Here is a 16895-nt window from a genome sequence, read left to right as displayed (position 1 = left end):
AAGACTGATTGTGATATATTTTATTTAAGCTTTTACGTAGGTGAAGTTAGATTAGACTTGTGAAATGAGTATAGAAAATCAAGAGATCGGTATTAAAATGGATCTACCATTCTCTGTGTGACCTCAAAAAAAGCCACATTAAGAGATAATGACAAACTATACAAAAGAAATGTTTAGATTGAACGTGACATGATTGATGGCTTAAATTCACATCTGCAAATCAAAAGCTATTAGGGAGTTTCATTAATAATTCATGAGTTATGCCAACTGAAAAGGTCAAATATAAAAATGACAGGCTAAAGGACAAAAGGCTAATCTTCTAGGAGTTATGGAACCTCTCAGAAATAAATATAATATTCTGTTACAGAGTTAGCAATTATAAGCTAGTAAGTTCAGCAAAGCCTTAACTGAGCATAGTAAAGAAATGTGGGTAAGTGGAAACTACCAAAAGAATAATGGTATCAGATATCTAGAAAGTAGTAAAAACAACTAATCATAAAAACTCTCTAAAGCAGTAACTCTTTAAAAATCTCTAGCTATACTTTTTTTCTCCATAATTGTACATTAAAGATTAAAAACAAATTCTGGTGAGGAGTGGCCTGGGCAGCTCAATCAATTAAAAGTCTGACTCTTGATCTCAGCTCAGGTCTTGATCTCAAGGTTATGAATTTAAACCCCATGTTGGGCTCCACACTGGGCATGGAGCCTACCAAAAAAAAAAAAAAAAATCTAGTGGGTAAATTTACAAAAAAAAAGAATAAACACTATCAACTGTAGGAACATATACATTAAACACTCTAGATTTTAGCTGGGAAAAGCATGAAATGACGTGAATTTATTTTCTTAAAACATGAAGATAAATTTGTGTGACACCTAATTTCAAAATTATACCTGATTATACATAACTACAACTTTCAAAGTATTATTATTCTCCAAATAGGCATATAAATACTGTTTCATCAAGTGAAAACCTCTAAAGATGTCATACTGGGGAAAAAGGGATTTCAAAAATCATACTTACTCAAAGAGCTCTCGGTCCAGCAGTGCTGGTAAATCATACTCTACAAGCAGTTCATAACTATGCCACAGAATGGCTGCCACACAATGAAGATGAGAAGGAGATGGCATAAGAAGACCATACTCTACTGTTGAAGAGTTAGGGCACATGTAGCTCATCCTGCCACTTCTTCTCAAAGCAGCCACTCTTGCAGAATCACTGACCCATTTTAATAAGGCCTGGATTCTTAAAAAGAAAATGAATTCAAATAACCAATTATACCACTGACATTTAATATGGATAAATATCATCATTACATGTAAGCAATGTGTATATGAGAATAATATACCGGTTTTTTTAATTTTTTTTAAATTTTTATTTATTTATGATAGTCACACACAGAGAGAGGCAGAGACACAGGCAGAGGGAGAAGCAGGCTCCATGCACCAGGAGCCTGATGTGGGATTCGATCCCGGGTCTCCAGGATCGCGCCCTGGGCCAAAGGCAGGCGCCAAACCGCTGCACCACCCAGGAATCCCCTAATATACTGTTTTTAATAAATTTTAAACTAAAATAGGAAGGAAAAGGAATTTATATAAGCAGAAAGAATACAGTAGTTCCAGTTTTCCTATAATCTTACTAATCTTAACTGATGAAAATGTTTGAAATAACAACCATTTTGCAAATAAACACTGATTAATAATTCATTTATTAAAAATACTATCAATATCTAGAATTATAGGATATAACACTTAACAAATTCACTGTTTTTTGTAAATTTTCTTATATTTTGTAACAAATCCATACAACCTAGAGCAGTAATCTGGGGCTAATTCTTCATTGTGCAGAATCTCATGCACTACAGCATGGGTCATGCCTCTGGCCCCCAACCATTAAATACTAGCAGCAGCCACCCAGCCCCATTAACTCTGAAAACAGAATATAGTCCCAATATATGTACTTTTTTTCAAGTGCTATCCTACCCCTGGAGCTGGGGGCTACTGACAGAACACCACCTTTTAAAGCAATAAGGCTTTCGAGTTTATATAAAATACAGAAAACCGGGTAAGATTTATAATTGAGTTATTAAAACAAGGTTTTTATATTTTTGTTTGCTTTCAAATTTCTGGTTTAGATCACAAGATTCTTTGCTTCAGGGTAAAAGATAGGGGAAGGAAGGTATATGCCACTTAATCCTCCTTTCTGCCCTGAAGGACAAGACCCTTTAAACTTCACATGACAGGAAATAAAGATAAGTCAAAAAGAGAAGAGAGGGGCAAAATTTTCTCAGTTCACAGAAGCCAACAATCTTGTTATTATGTCAGTTCTAAAACAGTTATGTTTTAAAAAGTATTATGCAGTAAAAACAACTTTGTTTAGGGTCATTTTCTTATGATAAAAACCATAAAACTATTAAAGAATCAAGTGTAAGAGATTTTAAGAAAGTTGGTCCAGAAAAATACTTAAAACCTATTTTTTATATTCTTTTTAACCCGAATAATCATTATGATTCAAACTGGGCCAAATTTCTTTTATCAAAAAATATTTTTTAAAAAATTCCATATTTTTAAACATAGTAACTAATTTACGTAAAGGATAAAGCTTAATGGAAGTCAGCTTATTTAATATTTTGAAGTTACGAAGATAAATTTACCTGGTAAATGTCGTTTATACATTTTTAATTAGAAAATATAAAAGCAACTAGCCTAAAATGAATAAAAACTATTACATATCAATGATTAAAGTCCAATATTTGCCAGGCATCTTCTATGGTTGACACTCTACTATATACTCCCCAAATCTGATCTATGTAAATCTTGCCTTGGGAGTGATGGTATTCTGTCTCCCAAGCCAAGACAAAAGCTGGATTCAATGAACTTGGACACTCTAATATCTAGCAGCTCTTCAGTAAATACTTATAAAATGAGTTAAGGGGATCCCTGGGTGGCGCAGTGGTTTGGCGCCTGCCTTTGGCTCAGGGCACGATCCTGGAGACCCGGGATCGAGTCCCATATCAGGCTCCCGGTGCATGGAGCCTGCTTCTCCCTCTGCCTGTGTCTCTGCCTCTCTCTCTCTCTCTGTGTGTGTGTGACTATCATAAATAAATAAATTAAAAAAAAATTTAAAAAAAATGAGTTAAGTACCTACATAATTAATAATTTATAAACAAATTAATAAAGTATCAAATGATTTTCTTAAATATTAATCAAAATTACAAAATAAAATAATTCAGAAAACAGATTTTTTAAAATTTGTTTATAGAGTCATGTACTCTGTAATGTTCTTTTGATATAGATGGTACATATAAAACAAGAGAATGCCAAATCATCACTCAAAAATTTAGCAATAAAAACAAGTTTTGGGCAGCCCGGGTGGCTCAGAGGTTTAGCACCACCTTCAGCCCAGGGCGTGATCCTGGAGACCTAGGATCAAGTCCCACGTCAGGCTACTTGCATGGAGCCTGCTTCTCCCTCTGCCTGTGTCTCTGCCACTCGCTTGCTTTCTTTCTCTCTCTCTCATTAATACTTATTAATGAGAAAATTTAAAAATCTTTAAAAAAACAAAAAAAACCCCACAAGTTTCAAAAATACTTGGGAGGTCTTATCCATTTGAAGACAGAAGACCTCAAGGAAGAACTACAAAAGTAAAACTCATCTAAAACTGCCTATACTAAAATATCACTAGGTATCTAGGTGAATTATTCAGATGTTATTTACTTGGTATGATAGCATTTCACTTTGGGATAGGAAAGAGAAAAAAGGTAGAGAGTCTAATGAAAACCTGTCAATGAATATTATATATAATAATAGGTAATCAAAACAAACACTATTATCATGTCACTATAGATTAAGTACCTAATATGGACATGCTATTCCTGTATTTAGACACAGTAAATACCACCTACGACAGTATGATTAAGATATCATTACAGCTTACAAAGATCTCATCACAATTTGGTTCACGTAAAAATATGTAATATTTTATTTCGTTCCATTCATCAAATGTAATATTGATTAAAAATTCTATTTGAGCTCATATTAGCTTAAAATATGTTAAAACATGTAAAAATTTATATTTAACGTTCATGAAAATTTCTAGACGTTGTATCATGTAAAGAATACAGTTAAAGGTATAATATATTCAACACTTTTATGAAACAATTTAAGGAGAAAGTATTACAAATAATGTTCACTACCATGTGACTGTGTGTATGTGTGTCCTTAAACAAAAAACAAGATCAACATATACCTGTCCTTTGTTCCAGGATCCTGAGTTGTTCCAAGCTGGTAAAGAATATCTATCGTAGAATCGGAAGAGAGTCCATTCAGTCTTCCAAAAAGTAAAGGGCTGTTCAAATCTTCCAAAAAGAAACAAAAGGAAGTTTTCACAATTAGCAAATGGAATATTTGCTAAATTTAATTTTAAATTATTAATTAAAAATAACTCTTCCATAAATCACAACAATAACAAACCAACTCCTAAAATATTGAAAGCAATAATGGAAATTAATTTCAGAAACAGATTTAATCATAAAGATCACATAATCCAACTGTCATTATTTTGCAGATAGGTAAAAATTAAAATATCAAAGTTAACTATTCACCTGTAGGATCACTGCCTGATGCTGCACAGTTTCTCAGAAGAATGTCTATAAGTTTCAGGCCAATTCTTGTGGATTGCAGTCCAATCTTTACAAGTACAGCCTCAATATTAGGAGAATGCATTCCACAGTATGGGGACATCAATAAGGCAGCACAAGTCTGTAGTAGATTAGCAGTAGGTGCAGCTGCACTGGCCATCATTCCTTCCAGATCACTGATGTGAGTAAGGCAATGATGTAATAACCGTAACCAACCGATACTGAAATATACAACACAAAATGGCTTATGTGATAAATTTAAGTAGCTCAAATTATTTCTAACATAAAACAAATCAGCATGATGTGTTTCACAACTACCAACCTGTATAAAAAAAAAATGCTTATAAGATCAACAAGAAATTTAAACACAGTAAGTATCCTCCATAACAAATAAAAATGCTTAATCACTAATTGCACTTAGATACTACGTGCTTGCCTTTATTTTAATTAGTCAGAAATGTTTATATATATGTGTGTGTGTTTAAATACAAATTGCATAGAATTACAGCTGTGAAAAACTATAAAGTCTTGGCAGCTTGAGAATGAAACAAAACCCCTAAATTTTCTTATCAGGCAAAACCTTCAGTAGAATCAGTCTATAAAATTTTCAACTATAAAAATTTACTAAATGAATGTGAATTAAAGGCTATGTTCGGGTCTTGGTTAATTTGGTCCATTTTGTATGGTTCCAATCTAACCCTTCTACTCACTGGCATTTAGGAATTACCATTTAAGACTAGGTCTTACACGGTAAGATGGTCTTACACGGTCAATTTGTATGGCTCTAATGTATCCTGGTTACGGGTATTTGGAAACTCTTATATTAGACTGTGATCTGAAGAATAGAAACCTATACCCACATATGCCACTGTAGATTATCTCAAGAATTAAAAACATATAAATCTCAATTTTAACCAGGCTCAAGTTCTACAGAATTAGCATTTCTATTATACATAGTAAAATTATGGTATTATATAAGTTACCTATGGAGCAAAAAACTTCCTATGCTCTAAAAAAGAAACCATGGAATAAAATAACTTCATAAAAAGCTCAGAAGCTTTACTTTAAGAATGAGATACATAACATACCTTGTTTTGGATACCTGATCTTCAGATGGAAGAAAGGGATTATTAACCGTCGCTGAAGAAGTGGTACCAAAAGCAGTGAGGCCCAATAATTTAATTTGTGAAAGGCCTAATGTGCTGGCATCTCGTGGGCGATGAAGTCTAAGGCAGACAGCAGAAGCTACTTCAGCTTTTACCAGCTGAATTTTTATGTAGGTGAGACCACTTGTAACAACGGGAGTGGACAAAGGTAGCATGTTTACCCCATCTGCACTCACTTCAACAGACACTGATGATGGGCAGGCTGTAGGAAGAGAATATTGAAAAATTACTAAAGAAAATATGAACTGGACTTCATGGCTTAGTGGAAATCCCAGTAAAACAGCAGCTTTTAGTTATATTCATTATGAATTTGCAAAAGAAAATTTATGTGCCACATCATACTTTGTCACTAACTTTCACCATAATTGATTTTGGAACTATTTTCCAACAGAAAATACGAGATCTATAATATAACAAAAATAATATATTAAAAAATTCTGACATTCACCAAAAAATGTGTGTAATCCACATGTACACACTTGAGTCTCTACAAGAAAAAAACCTGCCAGGACACCTAGGTGGCTCAGCGGTTGAGCATCTATCTGCCTTTGGCTCAGGGCATGACCCCGGAGTCCCAGGATCAAGTTCCACATCGGACTCCCTGCATGGAGCCTGCTATGGCTCTCTCCCTCTGCCTATATCTCTGCCTCTCTCTGTATCTCTCATGAATAAATAAATAAAATCTTAAAAAAAAAAAAAAAAGAAAAAAGACTGCCAAATTTGCAATTGCTCTATTATTTCTACTTTACTCATAATTATCACCAACAATATAAGACATCTGATTAAGAGGCCATGGTTTACTGTTTAGTCATTTGGGAAAGAAGAATATAATAAAAACAAAGTGCTTTTCTATCAGATCATTATTTCACTACTATAATATTGCAATGATTTTTAATACAGCTGAGTTTAAAACCTGCTTTGCCGCTAGTATTTTAAGTCCCTTTCAAAATTTAACCAAACATCTAAAAGATTTTAAATTATTTTCTGCTAAAATTTAAGTAGGTTCAAGGAAGTAATATGGGAAAATTATTTCTAACATAATACGGAAGCCCACATAATAAACATATCAACTAAACTGATCTTTGATTTTAATTTTAATTTCAATTGTGAAACTAAGAAGTAACTTATACTATATGCCAATTACATGCTGGGTTTACACTGAGAACTAGACAAGTCATATCAATTCTGAAATTTAATCTTCACTTTTAAGACAAGTATCCACATTTTACACAAACGGACAAAGAGATTAAGTAATTCAAACTCCTACATGAACAAAGGGCACATTGTTTTTAAGATTTTATTTGAGAGAGAGTGAGTGAGTGAGCAGGAGGAAAAAGGAGAGAAAATCTAAAGGAGGCTCCTGTGTTGAACACAGTACCTGACATGGGCCGCATCCCACAATTGGGACATCATGACCTGAGCCAATATCAAGAGCTGGATATGGGCAGCCCCGGTGGCGCAGGGGTTTAGCGCTGCCTACAGCCTGGGGTGTGATCCTGGAGACCCAGGATCGAGTCCCACATCAGGCTTCCTCTATGGAGCCTGCTTCTCCCTCTGCCTGTGTTTCTGCCCCTCTCTGTCTATGAATAAATAAAATCTTAAAAAAAAAAAAAAAAGAGTTGGATGCTCAACCAACTGAACCACCCAGGAGCACCAGGGCACATTTTATATTCAAGTCCATATTTGATTCTAAAGGCTATGTTATTTCCACTGGAACAAAATATATCTTCAATTTCTGCTCCAATCCAATAATAAAACTGAAATGTTTTATTGAGCACATTTATAGTAGAGAGCACCTAACCTGGTGATATTTTTTTTAAGAGAGAGAAAGAAGTGTGAGTAAGCAGAGTGGGATGGAGTGCAGGCCAAAGGGAATGGGGGAGGGGGAGAGAGAATCGTCAGCAGGCTCCAAGCCCCATGTATAGCCTGATGCAGGGGTCAATCTCATGACCCTCAGATCATGGCCTGAGCTGAAATCAAGGTGTGGAAGCTCAGCCACCCAGGCACCCCAAACCTAGTGATTTTTTAAAATGAACAGAGTTCTTCCTTGTAACCTCTCAGTTTCCCTATGTAAATTCTAGACTCACTTTAAAGCCACCATTTACATGGATCACTCTTACTCCTTCTAAATAAAAGCAATCTTGTCTTTATCTTAGATTTTCCTCTACATCTTATATCAACTTACATTTTTACCATGTAATATAATTATTTTGGATCTGTTAAAACACTATGAATTCCTGCATTTTCCTCTTGCCATTATATTCATGTATTATATCTGTTTTTATCTAAGAAGTGTGAATTCTACAACTATATTAAATAACAGTAGTTAATTTTCCAAGTGAGTGGAAAAATTTATTCTTCCACATATGCCAGGGATCTACAAAGTTTCCCACACTTCTTCATCCAATTATTGAATGACTGTTGATAACAATTAAAATTAATCAGTCAACATAAATGAATGTGACAGTTCAACAATTCTGTAAAAATCACTGCTTCTACTGAAAGTATTTGGGGATCAAAAATGCAAAACAGTTCTCACATTCCTTTATAAATACTTGAAAGAGTTCTTGCTCCTCTTAATGTAAAACTTGCTTTCTAAAAATTCTTTTGAATTATTTACCTTGCAAAGTGACAACAAAATATATTCAGAGAAAAATAGCATCGAATGAATGATACTCAATATGGTACAAATTTTAAAAATCAGCGGTGCCTGGGTGGCTCAGTCAGTTAAGCAACTGCCTTTGGCTCAGGTCATGTTCCCAAACATAGGTCCTAGGATGGAGCCCTGCATTAGGCTCCCTGCTCAGCAGGGAGTCTGCTTCTCCCTGAACCCAGCCCTGCTTGTGCTTGTGAGCACGTATTCTCTCTCTCAATAAATAAAACATCTTTTAAAAATTTTTCTGAAAATCACAAATATTCAAACTATTACAATAACAATTCTTAACATGTAATTATCTTACAATGGGAAGGGTAATGATAATAATAATAATTTGTATTATCTAACAAATAAATCTAAGCTAATTTCACATTACAGGACTAGCACTGAGGACAGGGCTAGACAAAGTAAGGTTGCTATCTATGGGTATGTAAACTACCTCACCTCAACTTAATCACCTAACCTGGTGATTATTTTTTTTTTTAACAGCTTAACTTGGGGGGAAAGGGAAGGCAAAATTATATATAACTGAAATATATGTATCTGGATTTCATGAAACATTCTATTTGTTTGAGGGGAATAGCCGTGCTAACTCATTTCATGGGAAATGATTTGGTGGTAATGTTGAATATTATATAAAAAACTTCAAAATTAAGCAATGGGGGAATCATACCTAAGGGTATCACTGTTTGCTCAATATTTTTCTTTTCTTTTTTATTCATTCATTCATGACAGACACACAGAGAGAGAGAGAGAGAGCGAGAGAGAGAGGCAGAGACATAGGTAGAGGGAGAAGCAGGCTCCATGCAAGGAGCCTGAAGTGGGACTCGATCCCAGGTCTCCAGGATCGTGCCCTGGGCTGAAGGCGGTGCTAAATCACTGAGCCACCTGGGCTGCCCTGAATATTTTTCTTATTCTTAAATGTTTCTTGATTAGTTTATTTTCATAATGCTTCTTTACAAAAAAATATTACTCACTTGCAAGAGATGCAAGGTGAGGTTGGATATGTATTTCTTTCAGAAGCACTGCTGCAGGAAGGTGAATGGTAAGGTCACACCAAGCCTCCTCTGGCAGAAAGATGTAGGACCAAGCAGCAGAACGAGCTCTTCTATGGGGTGGCGTGGCCTGTAAAAGCACCTCAGCTGGTTGGGCAGTAGGACTGCTAGATGTAATTGTACCTATTGAAGATATTTTAAATATAATAAAAAACTTTGTAGAAGAAACCAAATAAAGCATCAAGAACCATTCAAACCATAATAATTAAAACTAGAAAATTTAGCTAAAACCTTGAACGTACGATGTTACAAATGTACTTATTAGTATATTTAGCATGATTTGTCACAGTAGTCACAAAACATCAGGACATCTAGTCAACTTGCAAGATGACAAGTTCATTATTAATTATAGCCTAATTTCTTCGTACCACATGTTGAAGGAAAACTAAAGTAGAAACAACAAATCTAGCACAATTCTCAAACAATTTACAATGTTCAAGACAACCTTCAACTTTAACATAATGACCTTTATCTTAGTTGTCAATATTCATGATTTAGAAACATAAAAAGAAATACATAAAAGAAACTGTGTAAACTCAGAAAAGCAGTAACTATTTAAATCTGAAGCTACTTAAAAAAAAAAAAAATCGCCCAAAATAAGAAGGAACAAGTCCTTTAAACTGATTAACATTTACAGGGAAAACTGACATGAGAATTTGCTATTTAGTTTACAAATTGTTAGACTATTTAAGCTAGCAATAAAAACAAATGTGATTGCTAAGGAACCAGTAAGTGCTTCCTCCTAATCAACAGTAAGTTTCAAAAACCACTATCTTTAAAATCAATTGTTTGTAATTGGTGTTATTGTAACATAATCACCTTACTTCGACTATTTCTGCTTCATACCAGTTAATAAACTATATACATTCATACCAATAAGATTTAGTAATTGTTTCCTTACCCAGAGGTGCAAAGTTATGAATCCCTTCTGCATTGTCAGGCTCAGAAGCTAGTATTCTTGTTTTCAAAGTGCTATCAACAGCTTTATTTGGACCAGAGTCAAGAAATTTCATAATAGTTGATACCATACTTCTTGCAGTGTTTACAATAGCCCTTGTACTAGTAACCATATTGTTGCAAATGAGCTGAACGCCACCTAAATTTACAAAATACGTCAAATGAAATTATCTTTAGATAGTTTGACACTGACTCATCTTTTGGAGAACACTACAAAAATGAGATCATACACTGTCAAATGAAGATACTTAAATGACATTTTTTGGAATTTATCTTACCCATATCATGGAATGCTTTCAAGGCATCACTAGTATCCAATACTCTCAAAATAAACCACAGTAATGGTTCAGATAACTGGCAAGTAGCAAGAGAGCCCTAAAAACAAAGAAACAAACAAACAAAAACAAAAACCCACATGTGTATCATACCTTTAAAATCATAATTATTAATATCCTGTGAATTAGAACAATTAAACTTATTAAGTATAATATTCTTCTATAGTTAATTATTCTAAAATGGTAGTCTTAATCTAAACCACTAAATAGAACATATCTGCCAAAATACATAAGAAATCTTACCCGAATCAGAAAGGAAGTGTAGTCTCCTCTCTGAATTCAGAGTCTTTTTCTAAAGCATCTGTCTATACCTACTATTATCATTTTTGATCTTAAATTAACGTGCACTGATTTTATCTTCCATTAGACACTACTTTCATTTAAAAATTGATTCTTCTCAATCTTTTTATCTACTCATGGAGAAATATACATATATGTGCAATAAAAATATAAGAAAATAATTTTACACTGACATACAAAATACTCATCAAGAAAGTATGTTTTTCTCTTGTTGTTTAAAGATCTTATTTATCCAGTTGAGAGAGAGTGAGAGAGTAAGAGCGTAGGGAGGAGCGGAGGGAGATGGAAAAGCAGACTCCCCACTGAGCAGGGAGCTTTGATGAGGGACTCAATCTGGGGACCCAGGGATTATGATCTGAGCTGAAAGTAGACATAGATGCTTAACCAACTGAGCCACCCAGATGCCCGAGAAAAGTACGTTTTAAAACCAAACATATTTGAAAACATTGTAAATGGGCTAAAGTTAAAATAATCACACTGGTTCCTACAATTTCATTTTATAAGAAAGATAAAAAGCAATAATATTCTAATCTATTTTTCTTTCTTTTTAGGTTTATTTTTATTTATTTATTTATTTATTTATTTATTTATTTATTTATTTATTTATTTATTTATTTATTTATTTATTTATGAGAGACAGAGAGGGGGGAAAGACAGAGACACAAACAGAGGGAGAAGCAGGCTCCATGCAGAGACCCGATGTGAGACTCGATCCCAGGACTTCAGGATCACACCCTGGGCTGAAGGTGGCGCTAAACCACGGAGCCACCCAGGTATACCATAACCTACTTTTCTTCCTAAAGTATACAAATCTCTTTTAGCTGAAAGAAACATGCAACATAGCTTGAAAAAAGTTGCATTAGATTTTCATATTTAACATCTACAGAGAACATTTTCATATTCAACTATGCTATTTCTAGGGGAAAAGAAAACCTACTTCTTGAGACAATGGGGGAAAATATCTAAAATTTAAGAATATGTTAAATGTTTTACTCTCATATCACTGTGGTCATTTTTGACAATATCAACTCTAGAAACTTTACATTTTAATTTCTATCAATAGTCTATAGTTCTTACCTGATGCTGCTGTTCTTTTTTCAATACATGATATGAGCCCTGGTTCTCTGTTCTACAAACAATTCTCTATTCCCATTGCTAGAAGTTATTTACATTATTGAAATAGTTGCTAGGTTGAACTTACTTGTCTGCCCATATATCCACAGGCCATGTAGGTTAAAATTGGCTGCAGCATCATGTGGACTGTAGAAGCTTTTTTACTGAGAGTTGTCAGTATGGTAAATAATCCATCCCCAACCGATATGGCATCTAACCCACCATGAAAGTTCTCATGTTTGGTAAGATGTAGTCCACTTGCTCCTAGTTTAAATAAAAAGATGACACCTTTTCAAAAACATATACCCTTAGAAACCAATAATAATTAAAATAGAGGCTTAAAAAGTCATTTCTCCTGAAACCAACTGAAGGATCGATATGTAACAGTTATATATACGTGTGTACATGTGTGTAGAACATATACATATAGTAGAAACTAAGTTATTTATCACAGCATTCAGTAAAGCATATTTTTGGATATCTTCTTACATATCTCTGTTGCTGCTGACAATAAAAAGCTGCTGCTCTGTTGTATAACTGAGGAACGTCATCTTACATATTAGCTATATATAAAGAAGAAAGGAAACGGGAGAGAAAGTAAATGATGTGGGTATGTAACTGTACTTCATCTAATTACAAAAAAAAAGATATGATGACTGTTTCCTTTACACAAAGAATTAAGGTAGACTAGAATGAATTTTGTCACAAGTTACAGAAGTTTAATTATTTTAAAAACTTAACATATTAGCTTTCAAGCAAGCAGAAAAATTAAGCAATAGTTTAGAAATTTTACACTGATATATGTGTCACAGAAACTGTTACACTTCAGATAAAATTTTATATTTCACTTAAGAAAATGTGAGTAAATAAACCTTACTGGTTCCCTAATATAAAATTTAATGTGAAATTCTTCATCATTAAAATATTAGAGATGTACAACTATAAACTGTAGTACTTTACTTATAAGACTGATTTTTTCTTTTTTTTTAATTTTTTATTTATTTATGATAGTCACACACAGAGAGAGAGAGAGGCAGAGACATAGGCAGAGGGAGAAGCAGGCTCCATGCACTGGGAGCCCAATGTGGGATTCGATCCCGGGTCTCCAGGATCGCGCCCTGGGCCAAAGGCAGGCGCCAAACCGCTGCGCCACCCAGGGATCCCTGATTTTTTCTTAATTTAAGAAACTGCTAGTCATTTGGTTAGTACTTTCCAATTTTTAAAAAATTCACATTTAAAATCCTTCCTAATTACAATTTCACTTATTGATAGCCACTCAATAAAAGTTTTCACTTGCATCATGCAAAGAAGTTTGCAATAAAGTAGCTTTACACTATAAGGTAATAAAAAAAATGAATCAATATGTTGCTAAAGAAAAGAGCTACAATTCCTGAAACAATGTAAGATGAAATATTCTTAAATACTTACCAATTATCATCGCCATGGCACTGCTATTACACAGGCCCAGAGCAGACAAAATTTGGCTCATAATCTGCTGGTTGGCTAACACTAAGTCAGCAATATATGCAGGTGATCCTTGAATACTACCACTGCTTCCATTACTATCTTTGCTTCCTGAGACTTTTTCTTCATCTGAAACACTGTCTGTTGTGTTGGTGGTCACAGACACTCTTGCACTGTATTCTCTATTGTCTGAAAGAGGCAGCTGTACTAAAATGTTAACCAGTTTTAACAAATCGAACATAAGTTGATCTCTTGTCATTTCTCCACAAACGGCTTTTGCATCACCTGGACGAATGAGGTTGGCAAAGAGTCCCCCAAAGCAAGCTCGAGCACCCACCGAGCTATCAGATCCACTTCGAGACATTACTTTGTCTGAGCAAGTGATATAGTGGTGCACTAAAAAGGTGACAGACTCGATTACAGCAGAAATAGTACTAACGGAAACAACTTCAAAATTCTGTTCCAGAGTAAATTCTAAGAGCTTTACTTGGGCATCAAGAGGTCCTTGGCCTGTCTGGAAAGCACCCCTGCAGAAAAAGAGAGAGGATTAAAAATCTATGCTTAACTTTTTGAAAAGTAACCATCACAACACAAGAAAGCTAAAATAGCAATTAAACTCTTGGTATTCATTGTTTCATTTTGCAGCAAATGGTTTCCATTTCTTCCTAAGTCATTCTTATCTTCTTCTCCTTTTACACAAAATCAAAAATGACTTCCCTTCCAAATAGAAAATTAAAGGACAAGTAAATCAAAGAGGTGATTTTGAAACTCCAGACTAAAATATTTTAGCATCACATAACACTCCTCATAGAATAAGCTCTGGTTTTTCATATCCTCAAATGGGGCTATTTCAAACATTCTCTATTGATTATGATTTTCAAAAATTAAGATTCAGTCAAATAATTCTTGTGCATCAAAATCAAATGCTCTCAACTAGGAACGCCTGGGTGGCTCAGTGGTTAAGGATCTGCTTTTGGCTCAGGACATGATCCCAGAATTCCGGGACTGAGTCTCGCATCGGGTTCCCTGCATGGAGCCTGCTCCTGCCTCTGCCTAGGTCTCTGCCTCTCTCCCTCTGTATCTCTACGGAATGAATGAATGGATGAATGAATGAATGCCCTCAAGTACTGCTCATGCCTAAATATAAAAAAGTGGAGAGAATAGTGCCCCCAAATTAACAAAAGAAAGTGAAACTAACTATAAAGCCACATAAACCCATTGGAGGGCCTGAAATCCATGAAAAGATAGGCACCTCCAAGGACCATTGGCTCTCCCGTGGCAGAATTTGAGAAGAGACACTGGAAACATTCAAATATTTAACGACTTGTTAAATCCTGGTGTATATGAAGGTAATAACACAAAACCCTTGGTGTTCAAAGCCATTTATAGGCACCCAACAGCCCCAACTCCCTACCATACACTTTGCCCTATGCATCTATTCTGTTTGGCGGTTCCTGTGTTACATACTTTATAACAAACCAGTAAATGTAACTTAAGTTTTTTTTCTCTGGGTTCTGTGTCATTTTCACAAATTATCAAAACTGAAGAGACTACTGTGAGAACTCCTTGGTTTGTGCCCAAATGTGACAGAAGTGTGGCAGCCTGGGACCTGGGACTTACAAGTGTCCTCTCAAATGAGGGTGGTCTTACAGAATTGGAGACTTAAACCCTGTGAGTCTGATGCTGACTTTGGAAAGTCTCAGAACTGGATTGAATTGCAACGCAAAGCTTCTCTGAAAATATCAGTTATAGTGATAAACTTCTAGCAAGAATGACATATATATTGGGACGCCTGAGAGGCTCAGCGCTTGGGCACCTGCCTTCGGCTCAGGTCATGATCCCGGAATCCAAGACTGAGTCCCGCATTGGGCTCCCTGTGAGGAGCCTGCTTTTACCTCTGCCTGTGTCTCTGCCTCTCTCTCAGTCTGTGTCCCTCATGAATAAATAAATAAATCTTAAAAAAAAAAAAAGACATATAGAAGAAATGAACAAATTCCTTCAAGATGCAAATGCCAAATGTCCCTCAAAAAGAAACAGAAAGACTGAATAGGGGAATCCCTGGGTGGCTCAGCGGTTCAGCGCCTGCCTTTGGCCCAGGGTGTGATCCTGGAGTCCCGGGATCAAGTCCCACATTGGGCTCCCGGCATGGAGCCTGCTTCTCCCTCTATGTCTCTGCCTGTGTCTCTGCCTCCTCTCTCTATGTCTATCATGAATGAAAAAATAAATAAAATCCTTAAAAAAAAAAAAAGCCTGAATAATCATTCACTTGTGAAATAAATTGAACATTTCCCCTATAAGAAAACTCCAGACTCCGTATTACTCAGGGGTGAGTAATATCAAATATTTATGTAAGCAATAAGACCGATTTCACACAACCTCTTTTTTTTTTTTCTTTCACACAACCTCTTGCAGAAAAAAGAGACACCTCGAATTATGAGTTCAGGATTACCTTGATATAAAAAACAGACACTTCACATAAAAACTAGACATTAGGGACGCCTGGGTGGCTTGGCAACTGAGCGTCTGCCTTTGACTCAGGGTGTGATCCCAGTTCAGGGATCGAGTCCCACATCGGGCTTCCCGCAGGGAGCCTGCTTCTGTCTCTGCCTCTCTCTGTGTGGGTCTCATGAATAAATAAATAAAATCTTAAAAAAAAAAAAGACATTAAAGAAAAATGCAAACATCCCTCATAAACCCTATTCAAAATAAACAAAATGCTAACTAATTCAATTCACTAAGGTATGAAAATGATACTGCATCATGACCAAGTGAGTAGGAGTGTATCCTAGAATATATAATGATCAACACTTTTAAAAAAAGCAGTCAATGTAATTTCACCATGCTTATAGACTACACAAGAAACAACGTATGATTGTTTTCAAAAGATGTAGAGAAAGCATTTTGCAAAATCCAAGAGTTAATACAAGATTTTCTTAAAACCTTAGCAAGTTAAAAACACACAAAAAACCTCAATTTGGTATCAGGCATCACAAAGGAAGCTACATCTAATGATATTTCTACTTCTGAAAGATCTCTACTTCTGTGAGAAAAAAAAATAAAAGGGCAAATTGAATCACTTCAATCAATCATACTGCAGGTCTAACCAGGGCATTAAGAAAGGAGGCAGGGCAGGGTTTGGGGACTAACGCATACTTGTTAGAAATGAAGACGTAAGACTGTTTTCATTCACTGACCGCGTGACTGTAGACAAA

At 35.2% G+C, this 16895-nt stretch overlaps 1 protein-coding gene across 9 annotated transcripts in view; it reads right to left on the bottom strand.

Annotated features, from left to right (window-relative positions):
- BIRC6 (baculoviral IAP repeat containing 6) overlaps window positions 1-16895 on the bottom strand; it is a 227110-nt gene that overhangs the window by 86237 nt on the left and 123978 nt on the right. For all 9 annotated transcript variants that reach the window (XR_008664705.1, XM_055327045.1, XM_055327046.1 and 6 more), the window contains 9 exons: window positions 13648-14210; window positions 12308-12483; window positions 10750-10846; window positions 10416-10610; window positions 9437-9637; window positions 5726-6005; window positions 4602-4858; window positions 4247-4355; window positions 1022-1243 (listed from right to left, as the gene is read on the bottom strand). Coding sequence is in view for 8 of the 9 variants with exons in the window: in XM_055327045.1 (XP_055183020.1) it covers window positions 1022-1243; window positions 4247-4355; window positions 4602-4858; window positions 5726-6005; window positions 9437-9637; window positions 10416-10610; window positions 10750-10846; window positions 12308-12483; window positions 13648-14210 (2100 nt within the window). In the remaining variant the exon portion in view is untranslated. The remainder of the gene's footprint in view (window positions 1-1021; window positions 1244-4246; window positions 4356-4601; window positions 4859-5725; window positions 6006-9436; window positions 9638-10415; window positions 10611-10749; window positions 10847-12307; window positions 12484-13647; window positions 14211-16895) is intronic.

This window comes from Nyctereutes procyonoides, unplaced genomic scaffold (genome assembly GCF_905146905.1).
Source record: "Nyctereutes procyonoides isolate TBG_1078 unplaced genomic scaffold, NYPRO_anot_genome, whole genome shotgun sequence".
Taxonomy (NCBI): domain Eukaryota; kingdom Metazoa; phylum Chordata; class Mammalia; order Carnivora; family Canidae; genus Nyctereutes; species Nyctereutes procyonoides.
The sequence above is the reverse complement of the archived record's forward strand: the minus strand, read 5'-3'. Positions and strand labels throughout refer to the sequence as shown.